At 39.5% G+C, this 21,246-nt stretch overlaps 1 protein-coding gene across 5 annotated transcripts in view; it reads left to right on the forward strand.

Moving 5' to 3' along the window:
• The window catches only part of Nfxl1 (nuclear transcription factor, X-box binding-like 1), a 41,421-nt gene extending 20,651 nt beyond the window's left edge, over positions 1-20,770 (forward strand). For all 5 annotated transcript variants that reach the window (XM_063272918.1, NM_001170438.3, XM_063272919.1 and 2 more), the window contains 11 exon segments: positions 3,263-3,383; positions 3,596-3,755; positions 4,615-4,706; positions 8,077-8,098; positions 8,493-8,633; positions 10,358-10,524; positions 11,826-11,895; positions 15,765-15,869; positions 17,846-17,932; positions 18,717-18,770; positions 19,688-20,770. In XM_063272918.1, the coding sequence (XP_063128988.1) occupies positions 3,263-3,383; positions 3,596-3,755; positions 4,615-4,706; positions 8,077-8,098; positions 8,493-8,633; positions 10,358-10,524; positions 11,826-11,895; positions 15,765-15,869; positions 17,846-17,932; positions 18,717-18,770; positions 19,688-19,861 (1,193 nt within the window). In that variant the 3' untranslated portion in view covers positions 19,862-20,770.
• Positions 20,771-21,246: the final 476 nt, after the last annotated feature.

The following is a 21,246-nucleotide window of genomic DNA, read 5'->3' on the forward strand; positions in this document are numbered from 1 at the left end:
CTTAATGTTAAAATAAAATATAATCATTTTAAGTAGTTTTATTTAAAATTATTTTTATATAAAATAATCCCATTATGCTTTGATACAAATAGCATGGCTTTTTATTTTGGGGATAGAACTAAGTTTTCTTCAGAAATGCTAATGAGTATATTTTATATTCTTATAAATAATTTATAATGCCTAGTTGTTAAAATGTAGCTAATTTGCAAATCTGCTGCTATAAGTCAGTCTATTTTAATATTACCTTGCTTCTGTTCTATTTTTAATATTGTCACTAGCTTCTAGAAAATTCTAAACTTGTGAGACTTTGCAGAATCCTCCGAATGGCTCTCAAGCACCCCAGGGTTTTGGATCACTCTGAACATTGTGTTCTAGATTATAGTGGCATTTCAAAGTCTTTGTTCTTATAAGCTAACTTTTCTACTTCCCTGCCTTAGTAGAATATAGAGAAATTAATGTAGATGATAGGTGGTGGCAAGCAGAAGAAAATGAGAGTGTAAAGATGCTGTGTATTGTTGTAGAAGTTGCTAAGGAGACATTGGAGAGTAGACCTGAGAAACAATAGGATTCATGCCACCTGGAAATGAGAGTTGTCTAATGCAGTCAGTAGGTACAAAGGTAGTGCAGACTGCTCAGAGGGACATCATGGGAGGATGTGATGCCAGGGACATGATGGGTTAAAGAAATGCGGGGTTGGAGGGCATTGGGAGGAGGCTCAAGAGATGGCCCAGCAGTTACGAGCACCATCACCTATTCCAACCTTGGGTTTGAGTCTCAGCACCCACTTGGTGACCTATACCATTTAACTGTGGTCTCCTGGGGACTGGATGGCCTCGGCTGGCCTCTCTAGGCATTGGGCTTGTACATGGTGCACAGACATACATATAGGCAAAACACCTTATCACCTAGACAGACACGCAAGCAGACAAGCAAATGAAGTAAGTAAGTAAGTAAATCGGATTTCTGGGGAAAGAGAATGTGGACAGGGCCATGTGGGCTATGTTTCAAGTGATGGCTTTTATGTGAGCCATCTGACTGCTGTGAGGATTGGAGAAGGGGGTAAGTAGTGCTCAGTCTCCTTATCAGGAGTATAACTGGGCTACTTGGTTTTCACATGTTTTTACATTGTAAATCAATTTGCATTGAATGGCCACTTTATACTATTTTGACAAATAACAAATTATAGATGAGTCTAACTCATGAATTTGCTTGTGAAAGTTTTAGGCGTCCTGTCATTCATTTCTGTAGTATTGTCTGCCCAAATTATCAGTGTGTCACAGTGAGTCGGGTTTATTCCAACCTTTGTAATCTAGTAAGATTTTTTTCTAGAACAATTTATGTAGAGAAGGAAAGGGGTATCCTTTGTTTGCTAAAGGGTATCTGTAGGAAGGCTACAGCAAGTATGACTCTTATTGGAGAAACCTCAGATGCATTTCTCCTATCATTTGAAGCACATCTATAAATAAATAGTCATATCTGAACAATAAAACATACTTGGTGTTGAAATTCTTGTGACAGTTTTTATTTGATTTATGATTCACTAATTAGAAAGGATGTTACTACCACTGATGCTGAATGACAGTCTTTAAAGCTGCCATTTCCCTCACTTCTGTGTTTTTAATGGCTTGTGATTTACTTGAAGAAATTAGGTAGCCATTTGGTTTCCCAGTCTGGATTTTGCAGATTGTCTCCCTAGTATTTTTTAATGTATCTTTATCCTCTGCATTTTTGATAAACTGTTCAGCCTGAGGTTTGAACAGATTCATGTTTTTTGTTTTGTTTTGTTTTGGTTTTTTGTGACTTGGTTATTGTGAAAGTGCTTATTAGCTTCGAGAGAATCTTTCTAGAGCCTAAAATGATTATTTAGAAGATGATTGTATCACTCTGAACATCAGTTTAAATCAGTTTCAAATGAGAATCATTATTTCATACCGTCTTCATCACTCTGGTTACCTTCGTAATCAGAATTACACTGGAACTCCCAGGGAGAGATGCTTGCCGCACACTGGTGGTGAATATGTGAGAACCGGATATAGAGTTCATTTAAGTGCAGGGCACTGTGTGGTTCTACAGTTACTGGAAGCCTGCCCATTCTGGCAGTTAGTGGATTGGTCATTGTTGGTCTGCTTTTTAGTTTTCAAATGATAATTACTGAGGCTTAACTTGGCCTCCATACCTGTTTCTGTAATAAATTCTTTTGATCAGTGGGAAGACTGCTTAGATAAATTATTTCTTATTATTCTCAAGCTTTGATTTTTAAAAAGTATCGTTGTAGCTTTGTCATGACAATAAGGTAGTTAAGTTCCTCTCTGAATTGTTGAGTGTGGATTAGAATCTATTAAGTACAGATGTGATACGCTAAATGAGAGCGACTTAAATGTTCCCACTAATTTGAAAAATACAACATTGTTTTGGAAAGATCAAAATAAAACCTGGTCATGTAGATGAGAATAATGTGAGTTTTTATTGTCAAGAGTGAAATTTCACTGTATTAGACTGAACACTGAAGTATAAAGTTAATAATTTTATAATACATCTCCCTGTGATGCTTTTTTCCTTTCATTTGCTCATTATTTCAATGAAATTGCTAATTCACTTTGTTTTAGAGGGATTCTTTTTAAACTTCTAGAGTCATTATACCAGACTATTTTCTATTTTCTTTAACATTTTTACTCAATTAATTGAGGACTTTTTCCTTCTTTATTATTTCATTTTTGATGGAGTTTTGTTCATGGAAAATTAGAATAGGAAGAAAGTCATCAGATGATGTCAGAGATCCTTAGGGCAGAATCATTTAGGTTGTGTGGAAAGGTTTCTTTCTGGTTGTACTTATTTACTTGTTGTGGTTTTGAAGAAGTAGCATGTTAAATTCGTTACTTAGAATTGGTACACGTAAGGAAGGGTGTACAAATCCCAGGTGTGTAGTGTGTGACATGGAGCTTGTGAATGTGATGGTGCACTAAATCCAGATGATTGAACAGAACCCTGTCAGGGCTTCTCAAAGCTCACATCCTTCTGAGCTACTCTTCTGATTTTGAACAGTAGGAATTAGGTTTTCCTATTTCCTCTGTGTATGTGGAATCAAACACTGAAGCACACAACTTTTGTGCATAGCTTCTTTTGCTTGACGTGCTAAGAATCGTTCATATTACTGCTGCTTTCGAATGATAGATGATCCTGTGTGCATTACACAGGTATACTGTTTGATTAACCATTGATGGTCAATGTTTGGAAGGTCAGTCGATGTGTTTTTTTCCCTCAGGCAGCTGCTATCCATGCCCAGAAACGGTAGATGTGAAGTGCAACTGTGGTAACGCAAAGGTGACAGTACCCTGTGGCCGAGAGCGGACTACAAGGCCACCTAAGTGCAAAGAGCTGTGCAGGTTGGTGTGAAGCTTTCCACAGCCCGATGTCTGATGTCTTAACATTTAAATTCATGCTGACTTTTGATTGTGTTCTAATTTTATTTTGTGTTAGTGTTTTCAAATAATATTCATAGTGTGTTCCTTTTCTGATTTTAGAAGGTATTTAAAATAATTGCACTTTAGACGTATTGTTCAGTTGTCAAAGGTAACCTAAAAACTTTCTCATTTAGTCGACCACCAACATGTCATCATTCAAGTCAAGAAAAACACCGCTGTCACTTTGGCCCATGCCCACCATGTCATCAGCCTTGCCAAAAAGTTCTGGAGAAATGTGGGCACTTGTGTCCCATTTCATGTCATGATCAAGCATTAGTAAAGCAGACCGGCAGGGTAAGGACAATGTTGTTAGAGGTAATACTTTGCTGTGGGTTGTATTTTCTTCAGTGATTATTTAAGGTGTCTTTAGAGTGCTAAGCACTCTGCTCAGACCTGGGGTGTGAGGAAAACAAGAGTTGGTCTTTTGTCTTGAGAAACTAACGAAGGCTGGAGTATTGCTCAGTGGTGGGGACTTTCCCAGTATCTCCATGACCCTGGGTTCATTTCCCAAGACTGGAAGGACGATTGGAGCTAAGCAGAGAAACTAATAAACAAATGTGTGTAAATATAGTATGATAATTATATTTAGATTAATTTGCCAATTTTTCTTCCAAGTATGGCTAGAAGTATAGATATTTCTTTTTTTTTTTTTTTTTTTTTGGTTCTTTTTTTTGGAGCTGGGGACCGAACCCAAGGCCTTGCGCTTCCTAGGCAAGCGCTCTACCACTGAGCTAAATCCCCAGCCCCTAGATATTTCTTAATTTACTTTGTTGTTCACTTATTCAGTATTTATTGAGCCCTGGCTATATGTCAGGTTCTAGATGATAAGGAACATACGGGAGATGGCATTCAGTGGGTGGATGCTGGAGTTTTAAGTGTTCTTCATTTTGCTTTTGGCTTACAAGAGGTTAAGGAGGCTCTGCTGCCTTAGTTGTCCTTTTAACCCTGGCATCTGCCTCAGTTCTTAATATTGCGTGTGTATGGAGAGGAATGATCTTTTCATGCAGATGGAATAAAATAATTCAGTAAGCACATTTAGTCGAGCACTTGGATGGAGGTCAGCCTGTGTGAGCAAAGATCTGTTTTCCTCGGTTCTTAGGAGGGCTGTGTGGGATAGCGCTCTGACTTTACACTGTTTGCATTTTACTCTTAGCATCAGCTGTCAGGCCCTTGGGAGCAGCCAGCCGAGCCAGCGTTTATTCAGACTGCGTTGCCTTGTCCTCCGTGTCAAGTTCCCATTCCTGTGTAAGAACTGCAGTCTGACATGGAATGAACTATGCCTTCTTTGCCTTACAGGCTTCAGCGTCGTTTTAGGCCTGACCTGCAAGCTAGTCTCCATGTTCTAGATCATTCTTTCCTAACTGTGTTTGCCGAGATACTCAAGCTCCTATGCATGTCTGTTTGCTGTGTCCTCCCTCCTTTAGCTAAGGTGTACTGTCCTTAGCTTTCTACAGCAACAGACACTGGCAGTTAAGATGTCTAAGAGGCTCATCATTGGTTCCCTCTCCTGGTGACTCCACACTCAAGTGTGGCGTTTCCTAGTTAGCCAGCTTTACATGGTGGACTAGGAGATGAATGTAAAGGCAGCTTTGGAAATCCAAGGAAAGTTTCCTGAATTGGTCGGGGAGTGATGGAGTTGAACCTGGAAGAATGAAGACTAGCCAATCCTTGAATGTTTCATACTTTCGGCAGAGACTGGGAAAAAGGAACAGTTCTGAGTAGGAACACGGTAGAAAGGGGGTTGTTAAGTACAGCTTCGGTTCCAAAGCAGCAATCGATGCAGCTTCGGTATTGATCTTTCAAAGACAGAATTCTGGTTTTCTTTATTTCTAAAAGTCCTTTTTCTCCTGTAGTTTCCCTTCTACTGTGTCATGGTGCGTAATCTCTTTTACTTGGTGCTGGATTCAGTTTACTAGTATGTTAATTTTTGAACATGTTGGAGAGATAGCTCATTGGTTAAGAGCAGTTCTCTTCTTACAGAATATCTAGTTTTGATTATCAGAACCCACATGGCTGCATAGTCCATAAACCTCTCTAACTCCACTTTCAGGGGATCTGATGCTCTCTTCTGGCCTCTGTGGGTACCAGGCACACACATAGTACACATGTGTGTGAGTATGCATGTGTGTGTGTGTGTGTGTGTGAACACCCATACACATAAATATGGAATACATATTTTAAAAATAATTTTTAAGTTTATATGTGGTAAACATGCCAGTAATCCCAGCATTCAGGAGGCTGAGGCAGAAAGATTACAAGTTTAAGACCAGTCTGGGCTCCCTAGTTAGCTGAGTTCTTAGGTAGTCTGAGTGATAGGTCCTGGTGTTTTGTTTTCACAAAGAAGGGAAGAAAAAACCCAAGAGTTTCCAATAACTCTGCAATATTAGTATTATTAGTTTATATTCTTGTAGTGTCCTATTTTTTCTCCTTTCTGGTTTTATGATCATGGAAAGACTAGGTTCCTGAAAACACTAGGAACTGCAGATTAGTGTGAATTCTTCAGATGTTTGTTAGAAGGGAAGCTCCTCATCCTGGGCTTGCTGTGGTTAACTTTCTCTGTCCAGACTGTTGTGCACAGTAGCTGGAGTCGTGCAGTGGTGTGCTGTTCCATACTCGGCCCTTTTCACTTAGCCTAGGAAGTTAGGGTCCACTGTATTCTTTTGTTTTTTCGGAGCTGGGGACCGAACCCAGGGCCTTGCGCTTGCTAGGCGAGTGCCCTACCACTGAGCTAAATCCCCAACCCCCACTTTATTCTTTCATGGGTTGAAAACTCAAACTTTTTTTTATCACTGAATAACATCACACTGTCCAGACATCTCATAGTTGACTTGTTTTTATTTTGATGTAATATTTTATTTTTGAGAACTTTATGGACAGAATTTGGATGATATTCAGCCTCTTTTCCCTTCTCCAGCTCTTGTGAGATCCATTCCTATCTTTCCCCCTACTCTCAACTTTATGCCTCTTTTTTCCTTTACTTACTGAGTCCAGTTTATTTCTACCATATACTCGTGGGTGATTCCACCCATTCATCTGTTGAAGGACGTTTTGGTTGCTTTTAAACATAATGATGCTATATATGTTGATGTATAAATTTTTGTGTATATATGCCTTTTTAGCTCATTTAGATAAGAACTCAGGAGTGTAACTGCTTGACAGTATGATGAATTTGTGTTTAGCTGTGTGAAGCTGTCAAATTGTCTACCATGTGGTAGGGCACTTTGTATTCTCATCAACATCAGAGGTGTGGTCTTCTTGCTTTGTACCCAGTTAGCGTAGGGCACTGTTGGCACATTAGCCATTTAGTTAGATGCGTGGAGATATTGCCTGTTAATTTATAGCTTCCTAATGACCCGATGCCCGTCGTCTTTTTATATGTCACTCTGGCAGTTTTGGTTGTTTTGATAAGGTTTATCTTTTGCTTGTGTCTTTGACCATTTTCTAATGGGGTGGTTCGCTCTTTGTCTGTCATTAGGCATGAGCTCTTGGTGTAGTTACCAGACATGTTTTCCAAATGTAGTCTGCATCCATGTCTTGTCTTCCTTCTGTGAAGTTTTAGTGAATTAGAACTTACCTGTTTCCTTTTATGGGTTATGCTTTTGGCATTGTTTCTAAAAATTCATCTTGACCCAAGATTATTTAGTCTTATCCTGTGTATTATACTTTTGTGTTTTGTATTTAGGTCTGTAATCTGTTTTGAGTTAATTGTGAAAGGAGTAAAGTATTTTTTAAGTGGACATATATTTGTTCCAGCACTACCATTTGTTGAGAAGAACATTTCTTCTGTAATGTGCCATTGTTTGTCAAGGCTGAGCTGATTTTACTTGTATGAGCCTACCTCTGGGCTCTTGTTCTAGTTTATGTTTCTGTCCTTCATCAGCACCACATGGTCCTGCCAGCCGTGGTTTTGTAGTGAGTCTTGAATCAGTGCATGTCAGTCCTTGAGCTTTCTTCTTCCTCAGTATTACGTCAGGTGTTTGAGGTCGGCTTTTGTCCCATATAGACTTTAGGTTAAATATTAGAAATTTGTCTGTCTGTTTTGGTTTTTGATCTTGGGGACCAAGCAGCCCAGGATAGCCTTGACCTTGCTTTGTCAGAACTCATACAGAGTCCAGGCTGGTCTTGAGCTCCTCGTGCTGCTGAGTCTTTCTTTCATCTGAGTGCTAGGGTCATAGTGGTGTGCCACCACCATGCTTGGCTTTGGGTGAGGAGTTGGAATTGTGATGAATATAGATGAAATTAGGAAGAAATGTGGCCTTAAAATTGAGGTATAGATCTTTCTGTTTTTAAACATGGAATCTTTATTTAAACCCTTACGATTTCTCCTCAGCCTTTTGTGGTTTTTAAAAGTCATGTCATTCAGTTAAACAATTAGATTTATACCCACTTTATTTTTCTGTGTGCCGTTGTCAATGTTTCATGTTCCAGTTACTCATGCTACTCTTGTACAAAGACTTGACCTGTGTGTGTCAACTTCATATCCTGTATTTACTGTAATTGCTTATTTCTAAGTGCTTAACTTTTACTTAAGAGAGGCTAGTGTAGTTAGCATATTTGTTTTAAACACTCTTCTTAAAGAGTCTATAATGTTTTCACTTTATTTTTTTCCTTGCAGGGAATGTCTGGGGAAGCATGAGGTGAGTTATTAATATAATCTTTAAGTTTAGTTTGTAATCTTAATCATCTTTGTCCTAGAGTTGTTAGAAATGACTTGTCTCTCAGTGTTATAAAGAATGTACATGGTTATTAATTTAGAAAAAATCTACATTGCCTTTGTGTGAGAATTAGTTTCTGTGTATTCACTGTAGAATCATATCATTTCTATTTCAATAATAGAGGTTTTCTTTCTGATGTCTGTGTTTAGAGAATGTTTTGACAGGTGCTTAATTTTGATATAAATATTATTAATGGAAACATGTTAGACCACTGTGAAAGTTGATCTCAAATTAGTCATCTTGGAAATATAAGTGCAGAAAGATTTATGTATAGATGTGTGTTGTGCTAGTTGGCTGTTTTTATTTTCATTTTTAGGTAAGCCCACTACCATGCCATGCTGTAGGACCCTATTCATGCAAGAGACTTTGTGGAAGAATGTTGAACTGTCAGAATCATACGTGTACGAAAGAATGCCACAAAGTGACTGAAGTTGATGGCTGTCCTGGCAGACATAAGGTAACATCCTTAGGATGGAAGCATGTATGCTGACTGTGTCCTTGAAACACTTCAAATGACACCACAAGTCTTTTAACATCCAAATTAAATGCTACTCACTTTCATTTCTCAGAAGACATCATTCTCACGGACTTGGAACTCACCAAGTAGACTGTAGACTGGCCATCTAGAGGATTTCCAGGGGTCTGGCTGTCTCTGTTTCCCCAGTGGTAGGATTCTTTTCATGGATCATTGTGCCCAGCTTCCCCCCTTACCCCCCCCCCCCCCCCCCCCGAGCTGGGGACCGAACCCAGGGCCTTGTGCTTGCTAGGCAAGCGCTCTACCACTGAGCTAAATCCCCAACCCTGTGCCCAGCTTTTTATGTGGGTTCTAGGGCTTGAACTCAAGGCCAGCTACATCTATGTAGTAAGTTTCAGGCTAGCCACAGCAACGTAATGAGACCCTCAAAACAAAACGAAAGACTAATTGTTTATAGAAGAATATTTTTAATAGTTTGAAATGTTCTTTTTAAATTCTAAATACTAAAAATAGCTTTTTTTTTTGAAAAGGGATTTCTTTTTTAAAATTATACAAGCATGTATATGTTTATGTGGATATGTGCCCAAGTGTGTAGGTTCCCACTGAATTCCCCCAACACACACACAAAGTGTTGGACCCCCTGGGACTGGAGTTAGACATGGCTGTGAACTGCTTAATGTGGGTGCTGGAGAGTGAACTGATCCTCTAGAAGAACAGGAAGTGCTCTTACTCACTGAGCTGTCTTTCTAGCCCCTATCACTTAGAGTTCATTGTTACAATCATGACTTCATTTAGGACATTGTACAAAATTCTTAACCTTTAAGTCTTTGTGTCTATATCTGTTTTACAAACTTTAATATAACATTTGAAAACAATATGAAGTTAAAATCTTTAACCTTCTTTGATGGACTCTAACCTTAGTCATATGACTGTATCGTTAGAGCAGAGGAAAGCATTGTAGTTACATTGACGTATACTTTTGAGTGTAAACTTTGTATGTTAACAGTATATTGTTTCTGTAGTTTAGGGATGATTGTATTTGTTGGGTTAGAATGTATTGGTAATTTTTTATTTGAAGTTGGTGGTTATATCTAGAAAGTAATTTGCAGTTTTAGTAGGGATACTTTGTATGCCCAGAAATGTTGTACAGGTGAAGTAGATTGTCTTGAAGTTTATCGGCATAAGCATTTATGCCTAATCCTATTGACATTTTGTCATCTTGGTTGATTTTTAAGATGAAGATCAGGTACCACTTTATCGGTGGAATTTGTCTTATTTGGTTGCATGTCCATATTTGTGTATGCATACATGTTTGCAAAAACCAGAGGTCAACATCAGACATCTTTTTCCATCATTCTTCACATTGTTTTGAGGTAGGGTATCTCACTGAACTGGGAACTTTCTAGTGGGGTAGATCAACTGGCCAGCAAGCCCCAGGGCCCTTCCTGTCTCTGCCTTCCTGGTTGGTATAAGTGTGCCTCCATAGCTGGCTTTTACGTCTGTGCTGCTAGGGATTGACCCCAGTCCCTGTGCTCATGCAGCAAGCTTGTACTTGCTGAGCAGTCTCTCCTGCCCTATTAATTGTACTTCCAGGGCCTACAGAAGTACTTTGTTCTAGTGTGTGTGGGAGGGGCATCTACCTTTTGTAACCCCAGTGTGTGGGAGAGTGAGGTGCTCTGGTGATTCATTTCCTGGTTACTTTCCAGGCTGGCCCAGAATGCCTTCAGTGTGAAGAAGGGTGTTCTAAGTCACGGCCTGCAGGTTGTCCTCACCCTTGTGTTTTGCCATGTCACCCTGGAAAATGCCCTCCTTGTGTCCAGATGCTTAGAATAAAATGTCACTGCAAGATCACAAACCTGTATGTGGAATGTAGGTAAGTAGACTGAAGAATACTCTCGTTTTACTGTGACCATTAAGTGACATCTCCAGAAGAATCCTGTATAATAATTAGACAACATCTCGTGTGACTGAGTTTTTCAGCAGGGACGTAAAAGGAGGAGGAACAGTGTTACCTTCTAGTGCCTCACTCTGATGTCAGCCTGCCAGACTCTGCCTTTTAGGGGTTTGTAGGAGATGGCTAGGTAAAAAGTTACAGTGCCTCTTTCAGAAACGTGAGTACCCTTAGGGTAGAGCATTTGAATGATGGTGTGTAAACCTGAACACCTTTTGGATAGAAATTTGACTTGTTGATAGCTACTTAGGTATGTTCTTTTCCTCCTGAGATAGGGTCTCTTTGTGTAGCTTTGGCTGTCTTAGAACTTGCTTTGTAGACCAGGCTGGACTCGAACTCTTAGAGATCTATCTATCTGCCTGTTTCTGCTTCACTAGTGCTAGGATTAATGGAGTACAACACCACTGCCTGGCTTTTTTTTGTTTTTTCTGTTTGTTTGTTTTGTTTTTTGATTTTTGCTTTTAAAAGGTAGATCTGTATTATTACAAAATAATTTGTGTCTATTTTTCTTACCTAAAACGTACATTATGTAGAGGGGAAAATGCCATCATCTTCTTGATAGATCCAACATAGTTTACCATTTATAGTTGTCACTTCTAGTTAGGCTTTTAGAAATTAGAGGCTTGTGGGAGTGTCTTCAAACTGGTTTCTGTCTCCTTAGGGAATGTTTCCATCTACATTTCAGTATTTTCCAGCTTTTTGGAGTAATAAGAACTCATGGTTAATTTTGGAAATACATATTTGCCTGGAAATTGCTTGATAATGTTTTTAAGTTTAGTTTTGTAATAGTTTTTCAAAGTAGTTGCATATAATTTGTAGAAGTCTAATTTTTTTTGTTATTCTTGAGTGTTTTTATTTTCTCTCAGAATTTTTTTTAATTATTCGTGTATGTGTGTGTATGCATTGCACATCATGATACAGGTAGAGGTCAAAATGACAACTTTGTAGCGTCATTTATTTCTTTCCTTCTACCTCTAGGTGGGCTCTGGGATCAAGCTCAGGGTGTCAGGCTTGTGTAGCAGGCGCCTTTAACCTGTGAGTCATCTCACCAGTCCCCATGGTGACTGAGTTGAGGATATTGTTATGGAGACATAATTTAAATGTTCTGAAGGGAAAAAGAGAAAGAAGATATTTTTATGGGTATTGAAATTGTGACCACTTAGAAAATATCTATGAGAAACTGGATTTGGGTTTGAATGTCATCAGAACTTTCCTGTTTTTAGAAAAATAACCACAGCTGATGTGAGTGAGAAGAACCTCCTCAGTTGTTGCAAAAACCAGTGCCCCAAAGAGGTAAGCTGAGTTGCAGTTTTCACACTGGGTTCCCGGACACTGACCCCGGGGCTTTTCCTTGTTGGCTGCTCTAGCTCGGGTCCTTTCTGGGCCCACTAGAAACGAGCTGTCTGCAAATGCTTAGGGAGTCTCCTCTCTGTTGACTTAGGGGCCTAGGAATGGCAGTGACCCTTTGGATGGATTTTTTTTTCCCTTTTTCCTTTTCTTTTTTTCTCTTCTTCCTCTTCCTCTTCCTCCCCCTCTTCCTCCTCCCCCCTCCCCCTCTTCCCCCTCTTCCTCCTCTTCCTCCTCCCCCCTCCTCCTCTTCCTCCTCCCCCCTCCTCCTCTTCCTTCTCTTCCTCCTCTTCTTCCTTCTCCCCCTTCCTCCTCTTCCTTCTCTTCCTCCTCTTCTTCCTTCTTCCCCCTTCCTCCTCTTCCTCCTTTTCCTCCTCTTCCTCCTCTTCCTCCTCCTCCTCCTCCTCCTCCTCTTCCTCCTCCTCCTCTTCTTCTTCTTCTTCTTCTTCTTCTTCTTCTTCTTCTTCTTCTTCTTCTTCTTCTTCTTCTTCTTTTCTTTTTTTGAGAACAGTATTAAAGCTGGCTTATGAAATTTATTGTATAAGGCATTGACTCAGTGTTTACTGTTTAAAATAGGATTCAAAATGTAGATTAAAACTGTCACAGGCAGCTAGGTGGTAGATTATTAAAAACAAAAATAAGGTGTATTCGTACACATGAGAATATTTGATTTTTCTAAAGTAAGATAGGAAGGTTGTATTTTCTAGTATAAAGGAAAAAAGAGAATAGGAAACACTAAGCATGCAGGGTGGGCCGTGAAGGAGGACATGATCCTGCTCTTCACTTTGGTGCTGGTTAAGCTCACAGCTCCCATTTCACATGCTAATTCTGTCTATCAGTCCAGTAAGGTGTATAGACTTTAGGGATGATTAATTTGGGTGTATGATATTTTATTTATTTGCAGGTTTTTAAAATAATAATGTTTTCAAAATAAAATGTTACCTGTAGGCTTATATTTTTCAAAACCTTCTTCAATGAGGGTTCGTAAACACTTCAACCTCCCTTATAGCCCACTAACCAAAGATGGGGGGGGGGGGACATGTATGCACATAGCATGTACGTGTTATTTAGCACAGGGAGTCAGTATTCTCTTGTTCTACCTTACTAAAAACAACAACAAAACAACCCCAAAGCATTGGTGCTATATCAAAAGTCTGTCAAAGTCTCGGCATAAAGTCATTTCTTTTTATTCTAAGTGTTACCACCACCTTATATTTTTAACATTTGTACTGGGTTGCAGTGGGTGCTTGTATGCCAGGGTGACCGTTCTGTGGCATTGGTCTCCTCCACTTGTGTGTAAGTTCCAGAGATAGAGCTCGGCTTGTGAGACTCAGTCATCAAGCCTTAGCAGTTTGACCTGCTGAACTATGTCACTGTCCCCTATGTCTTTTACTTACAGCTTTTGCTGTAGGTATGTGTGGCTACATATTGCATACTGTTTTAAAAAGCACATACTTTTGTCATTTCCTTGTTATGTCTGTCAATTTATTTTGTCATATGAGCACTCTGTAGTTTATGGATAAATATTTGGGTTATTTCTAGTTTGGAGTTGTTACCAAAAACTGCTGCTGTGAACACTTGCTGCTTGTTTGTCTACAGATTTCCTGTAGGCATGTAGAAATCATGAAATTCCTTGCCCACAGGGAAGGTTTAATTTCAACTTTAATAAAGCATATTGAATTGATTTCTAAAATGGATGTATTAATAACCAGTGAATTTTCCAATTATGGAAAATTACCAGGTTTTCCTACTTTAAGTTTCTATTGTTGTCTCCCCCCGCCGCCCCTTTTGGATATCTTATGATTTTACTCCTGATTAGTAGTGAGTGAGTGAGTGAGTGTGTGTGTGTGTGTGTGTGTGTGTGTGTGTGTGTGTGTCTTTAGGATTGTGGCCTCACTTTGCCTTTGGGTGTTTGCTAGACATATCATCACAGTGTACCAGTGAGCACATTAGCTACAGAACTAACCTGGAGTCATTATGGATATCCATATGAAGAAGGTAGCTTAAGGAGGTCACTGGGTATCGTCTACAGAGTTTAAGGGAAATGGCTTACAGCCAAGCATTCAGAAGGGTAGATATCTGTATCCTGACAGAATTGGCTTCTGCAGTGACATAGATGACTATCAAAGGACTCTGTCAAAGACTATCTTCAACATCCAGGGTAAACTGGGGTGGGGCATAGAGTCAGTGAGTGACTGGGCCAACAAATGCTCCCTGGGGAGGTAGCAAAAAACTCTTTTTGACCAGTGAAAGACTCCTTGGAGACTGGTGACAAAAAGAATAGAAAGTGGGGAAAATTCTGTGTGTGTGTGTGTGTGTGTGTGTGTGTGTGTGTGTGTGTGTGTGTGTGTGTGATGTAACTCATAGATTAGGAGGGACACAAAGGCAGCAAACAGAGCAAAACTTATAGACGACTTCAGGTTTCTGTCTCTCTGAGGCACAGCCATCATGATTATCTCACTGGTAGCTGTTTGTTGTTCCTCTTGCACAGCCCCTAACTGGACTTGTCTTGGCATAGGCAGCTACAGACATAAGGCAGGAAGCTGGAGTAGCTAACGAAGCATGGCTATGACATCAACTGTTGAAATGGAGATTGAGAATATTAAAAAATTCTAAATAAAATATTCTAAATAAATAATTGTAAAAGAAATAGGGGAACTGGGGGCCCTACTTCATGACTCCTGCCTTCATGACTTCTTACTGGGGAGGCAAGAGCACTGTAGACTGATAGATGAGATGCCAAGGTCAAGTGAAGACACGAGGAAGACATGTCTAGTTTGGGGCCAGAAGACCCAGGCAGAGCAGGAGACTGCCGTGCTGTCAGTGGAGTTCTGAGAAGTGTGAGGACTTTCAGGATCAGGACGATGTGATGGAAGTTCAGTGCGTCTCACCTTGTCGTTAACCTCGAGTGCATCGCAGGATGTGCAGTGACGAGGGAAGGGCCACACTAGTCATGAGTCCTTCTGTGGGTTTGTCTGCCTTGATTCTTTCTCGCATTTAGAATCACTGATTTCAAATTGAAGTATGAGCTGTGAGTAAGAGAATGTTTCATGTGAAGACTCAGGAAGAAAGACAGTAAACAGTTAAAGATAAGGAACACTTAAACATCATGGCAGCTACTGGGTCGTCTTGGCTGTCTATGTGATATGTGTTAATGCAGTGCCAAGGATAAATGTTTTAGAGTGAAAAACTAAGCAGTTGACAATGACAAGCAGGCTTCCTTCCTCATGTAACAATAATGTGAGAACATGATGGTGTTCCTGTGTTCCATGTGTTCACCCAGCCCTCCGAGTTAGCTGGGCTCACTGTTTCACACCTGGTTTCCACACTGCCCCACGTCTCCTCATTTCCTGGGCTCTGGGAAGGAAAAACACAAAAGCCCATTTCTGAGTGCTTTAAGGCACACATCACTTAGATCGAGCCCCTCATTGGTTTAGTCTCCTGACTAATGACAGCGTGTCGCTCTTGAAGGTAGAGCTTCAGAACATTAAATTTTTCTAATAAAAATCATTTGTATAAATAATTATAATAATCTGCCAAAAGAACAAACATTGAAAGCCCGGTTCATCCATTACTCAGGTCAGTTCGTCTGTTACTCAGGTCAGTTCGTCTGTTACTCGGGTTAGTTCATCTGTTACTCAGGTCAGTTTGTCTGTTACTCAGGTCAGTTCGTCTGTTACTCGGGTTAGTTCATCTGTTACTCGGGGTTAGTCGACGTCGTGTTGTGTTGGATTCTGTGAAAACAACCATTTATGAGGAAAGGAAGGCAGAGGGTGACTAAAATTTAAATGACCAATTGCTTTTTGTCCTGTTAGCTTCCTTGTGGCCATAGATGCAAAGAGATGTGTCATCCTGGTGAATGCCCCTATAATTGCAACCAGAAGGTAAAACTTAGATGCCCTTGTAAAAGAATAAAACGGGTAAGTATTTTAAATGATAGAATTCCTGTGTGTGTTGATAGTTATTTGGCTTTAATTTTAAGGGTTTTTTTTTTTTTAAAAGAATCTTTTTTATTATACTTAAACTAAACCTAGTTGTTTCTGGAAATACTGATTTAAAATTCTGATTTAAAAAAATCGGCATTGGCAGTCCAATTTTCTGTAACCTAACAACAGAGGAAAGATGGTTTTCTGTTGAATCAAGCACAAGACCCTGTTGTTGGAGTAGTACTAGTGAGCTCTAAATGGAAGTCTTTGAGCAAGGGGTTGGTGTGAGCGATAAAGTGAGTTTCATGGATTGAGAAGTGGTCTGGAATTAGACTTCTTGTCCTTTATATGAAGGTACTTTTTTGCTATCAGTATTCTCCTTTGAAAATAATTAATTGAAAAGACTTTATAGTCACAACTTCATAAAATAATACATAAACATAGAAATAATAATTGCAAGATTAAAAAGTTATTGGAAGAATAGACAGTGAAAGGCTAAGGACCAGAGACCTTCAACAGGAGTTGAGAGGAGAAGGAGGACTCACTCTTTCCACAGTTCCCATCTCCCTTGACTTCAGACAGCAGTGGGACTGCTTGGATGTGCTCTTCTGTTTGCCTGGACTGAGCATGCTGCAGTTAGCAGTTGTTTCATGCGCTGATGGGTTCTCGTGGTTATTTCCTCATTGCTTTCTCCTTGCATTAACTCTTCATTCTTCCGTGCAACAGACATTTGTGGAAGTTCTTTTTATGTGGCTCTTACATTTCTTCTAGTTCTATAATTTTACTGTATTTCCCTATAGTAGGTAAGCTCACTATTTAAATTTGTGTTTAGTTTGTATTTAAATTGACTAATTTACATGAAGACATTTTCAATCTGGACAGCTCCTCAGTTTTGTGAGATGCCGTGTCTCGTCCAAGTGTAGTTTCTCACCCATTGTACTTAGGCAGTGAAGGAATTTTTACCATGAACTTTTAAAAAATGTTAATAGTTGAAAGAAAGGTATATAACTCTTCAGAACAACTCTAGGCTTTGACTGTTAGGTAGCACACTAAATGCATGTTTTTAGTGAGATAGCATGAGGCACTGTTGAAGATTTGGCTCTCATTGCACCAGTCACGCTAGTGTACAGTCAGCATCAGTAGGTAATGCTGTTCTAGACAGCTGACAGCATTTCCTTATCTGAGAAAGCTCTGTTGGACAATACTAAAACATTCTGGAATATTCCTGGAGCTTTAGAAGAATAACAAGAAGCAGTAAATATAAATGATAAAAATAAAATTTAGCTGAGTTGGCAGAGGCATTTAGTAAATTATTAAGTTGATTTTTTTTTAATTTTATGGTTTTTATTTTCTTAATTAAATAGAATAGGGAATCCCTTTAATTTGGTTCAGTGGTTAAGAGAGTACATTGCTTTTGTGAAGGATCCCATGTCTAACCACTCAAAATATCCTGTAACTCCAGCACTAGGGGACTCTGTGCTGTTTTCTGGTCTCTGTGAGCACTGCATTATGTGCACATACCCCCCAGTTAAAAACAATTATCTGTCTGTCTGTCTATCGATCTAGATAGATAGATAGATAGATAGGAGAATGATATATATACACATATATATTTAAAGATTTATTTACTTATTGTATATGAGTACACTGTAGCTGTCTTCAGACACAACAGAGGAGGCATTGGGTTCTATTAAAGATGGTAGTGAGCCACCATGTGGTTTCTGGGAACTGAACTCAGAACCTCTGGAAGAGCAGTCAGTGCTCTCAACCGCTGAGCCGTCTCTCCAGCCCCTGAGAATGATATTTTTTAAAGCACAGGGAAAATAAAGGAGTAATCATTTGAACCAAGATACACAATGTTTAGTAAATATAACATATTTATAACCTTCAGCTATTAGGTGATTTGCTGGCATACAGTTGAGATTTGAAAGAAAAATTGACTTAGGTTTTTTAATTTTGGTTATTTGTAGGAATTGCCTTGCAATAAAATCCGTGGGAATCAGGTTTCAGTGGAATGCGATGCGGCGTGCAAGGAGATGAAGCGGAAAGCATCTGAGGTGCTGTCTCTTTGGAGTTCTCATGATGTGCTAAGGGCCTTCTCTGTTCGTGCCAAGTGTATATGCTCATTAAACCACGTGTGCTGACATTACAGCAGCCTCCTGAATAGGCTCATTTGAGCTCCAAGGTGGTTTTACTGCTTGCCGTGTGTCAAGGTTTTGTTTTTTGTTTGTTTTTTTTTTTTTTAAAACACCAGTTAGTGTATTTGCCCTGGCCTTAGCCAATTGTTTTCAGGGTACAGTAGCCTCTAGAAAATCTGGCTAAAATACACAGACCTGAGATCTGGGGGTGCTTTGCAGTTTGAGATGTCTCCAGTGTTGACTCTGCCTACTGCACCGACCAGTCCACAAATCATTGGTTTTATTGATTCAAAATCTGGCCTTCCAAACACTCCTTTGGAGGAAGTGATCAGCTTCTACTCTAGGAAAATGTTGTGTCACTAATTGATTTTGGATTCTTAATATATTGTAGCTTAAGAGGAAAAGTGAGAATGTTTTAGTCACAGATTCCTAATGGCTTGACTTGTGATATAAATCTCATATAGCTGATAAAAGGAAATGTTTAAATTATAACAGAAATAGCACAGATATAAATTATAGTAACCACCCTGAATCTATTGGTGGAATCTTGTTAAGACTTCCCAGTATAACATTCGCATTGCGTCATAGGCTTTCCAGTGTCAGATTACCAAAATTGCTATGGACTAGTAGAGCCTGGGTGGGAAGATGCCCAAAATGTACAGAATTTGATATCTAATTGTTAATCTACTTTGAATGTAAATAGATTAAAGAAGCGGAAGCCAACGCTGCTCTGGAAGAAGAAAAGCGAAGGCAGCAGGTATGTCAGAGATGAGCAGATCCGCCTCTCCCACAGGTGTCCAGCCTGCAGCACGGGGTCACCGGGTGCAGCACAGTGTTGAGTTTGCTCTGTGTACAAGATTCTCCTGAGCTACTCTGACTTCTTCTGTTGACAGATGCCACATTTTATTAAGTTAAATCCACTCTAGATGGGCTTAAAGTGTAGCTTTAGTACAGGAAATGGGTATATTGATGAAATGTACAATCCAGCTATTTTGTGTAGCTAGTATATGGTTACTTTAGTTAATGGTCTTCGTTCTCTAGTCAGATACTGTGCACTGAGGTGCATTATTATATTATGGTTGCATAGGAACTTAGTGCTTACCAAAGGATAGAGATGGCTTTGACAAGGCCTGACACTCCAGGTTATCCTCTTTTTCAGTCGGTTTTTAATTCTTGCTAAAGTAATCATTTTCATTAAAGCATGAAGCATTTTCCCCTTAAAGAATTTTCCTGTATCTTATAAAGGGGCGTATGTGGAAGAGGTGGGTCGTGTTGGATAAAGAAAAGATTCTAGTTGAGGGCAGCTTCTTTTCTGTACTCATTTGGATTCCTGTGCTATAAGCCACTAGTTCTTTTCCTGCGTTATAAAAGGCTAAAGGTGTGTGCAGGGCGTCTTTGTTTGAAGAAGGTGCTCTCGGGTACAGAACAGTGTGAAGGTGAAAGCAGTGTGAAAGCACGGCTTTATTGTGCTCAGAGCTGTTTGTCTACCTAACTAAACTCTATCTAGCATGAGTTGAGTATGGTCAGTAATGGATGAGAAGCTTTTTGTTGTTGTTTAAATCAAATTAATATATTTTTATACTCTTACTATCACATTGTTTGATTTCTGTTTAAGTAGAGTTGCAGGTCAGTGTACCCTTTGAATGTAATGCAGATGAAACTGTTTTGTTTTAGGCTGAGCTGGAGGCTTTTGAGAACAGACTGAAGGGCCGGCGGAAGAAGAACAGGAAACGCGATGAAGTGGCCGTGCAGCTCTCGCCTTGGCAGAAGTACAAGTCCTACCTCTTTCCGGTGTGTGGAGTTGTGGTGGCGGTGCTTGTGTGGTACATCTGCCATCATGCGGATTAATGATCCTTTAGATCTCACTTACCTCAGACTGGAGTTATATAAACGTTGACTCTAGGACGTTAGAACGTGCGCTGTAGCATATGATACACATTCACATTCCTCTCTGTGTCCTTGTCTGGCTGTAGGTAGGACAGGATGTTTTAGTGTTCTCTGAACCAGCAGTTCCCGGGCCTGTGAGATACTGTACAGTCATCATGGCTGCAGGTAGAAACAGGTCAGGAAGCTTCGTCAGGAGCACTGTGCCCCTGTGTATTAAGTTAGTCTTTGTCCTCAGATGTGTCCACGTCCAACACTTCATCCTGTGAATTCAGATAGAACTGAGCCATATGTGCAGCCACAAGGATATTTCTCTGTGATATTTCACTTACTGGGTACTTTTCTTGATCATGTAACTTTCTACTTTTTTAAAGAAATGATTCTGTAACAGAATCTTAAATTCTAACAGGAAGTTTTATAGTTAGATTTCAGATTATCAGAGAGGAATTTTTATTGGTAATTGAAGCAAATTTTACACTGCGTATTCCTCGGATATATAAACAAGTGCCAGACGAGGTTCCTTTTAGGACGTTGTTGGGTTGGGTTTTTTTTTTTTTTTTTTTTTTTTTTGGTGTAAGAAGCTTTAATTGATGTTGGCATGTTTTGTAAAACTTGTGTGTATCTTTTTATGATCATAATAAAGGAAAACTAATATTTATGAGCAATATGTGCAGAGCACAGGGCTGGTGGGTGTAATGTACTTGATTCCATTTTTTTTTTTACTGTAATTTTTGATATAGCTGAGAATAATCCATTTTGTGAAATCAAACTGATAGAGAAATAATAAGCCAAATTGCATAGATTTGTAAGTCATTTAAAGTAGTTTTGCTATTTAATTTTATGATTGTTTTCATTAAAAGTTTTCATACCAAATTTGTAATGAGGAATATTTATTATTATTTAAAACATCCAGGAGCTCCTGATTTCCGGTTAGACACTAGTATTGATGGGCAGAACTCCAGGAATGTTGTAGAACACAGAACCGTTACGAGTGGTAGATGCACATCTCAACACCACTTCAGGTCAGCGGAGGAGCAAGCAAAGAGCAGACTCACAGGAAGTGAGTGTGCTTTCTTTCATGTGATAAGTGCTATTGAAACAGGTGAGAAGAGGGGCTGGAGAGACAGCTCAAAGGTCAGAGAAGGGCTGCCCTTCGGAGGATCAGATTTGATCCCTGGCATGCATGTGGCCACTCATGGCTGCATTCTCTAGCCCCCATCCCCAGCATCAGGATGCATACAACTGGGGTACAGACAAAACACACGCACACATAAACAAAAATAAACTTTTATTAAACAACAGCGGTAGTATAAAGAGTGATAGAAAGGTGCAAGTGCCTTAGTTCATTT

Source organism: Rattus norvegicus, chromosome 14 (assembly GCF_036323735.1).
Source record: "Rattus norvegicus strain BN/NHsdMcwi chromosome 14, GRCr8, whole genome shotgun sequence".
NCBI lineage: Eukaryota > Metazoa > Chordata > Mammalia > Rodentia > Muridae > Rattus > Rattus norvegicus.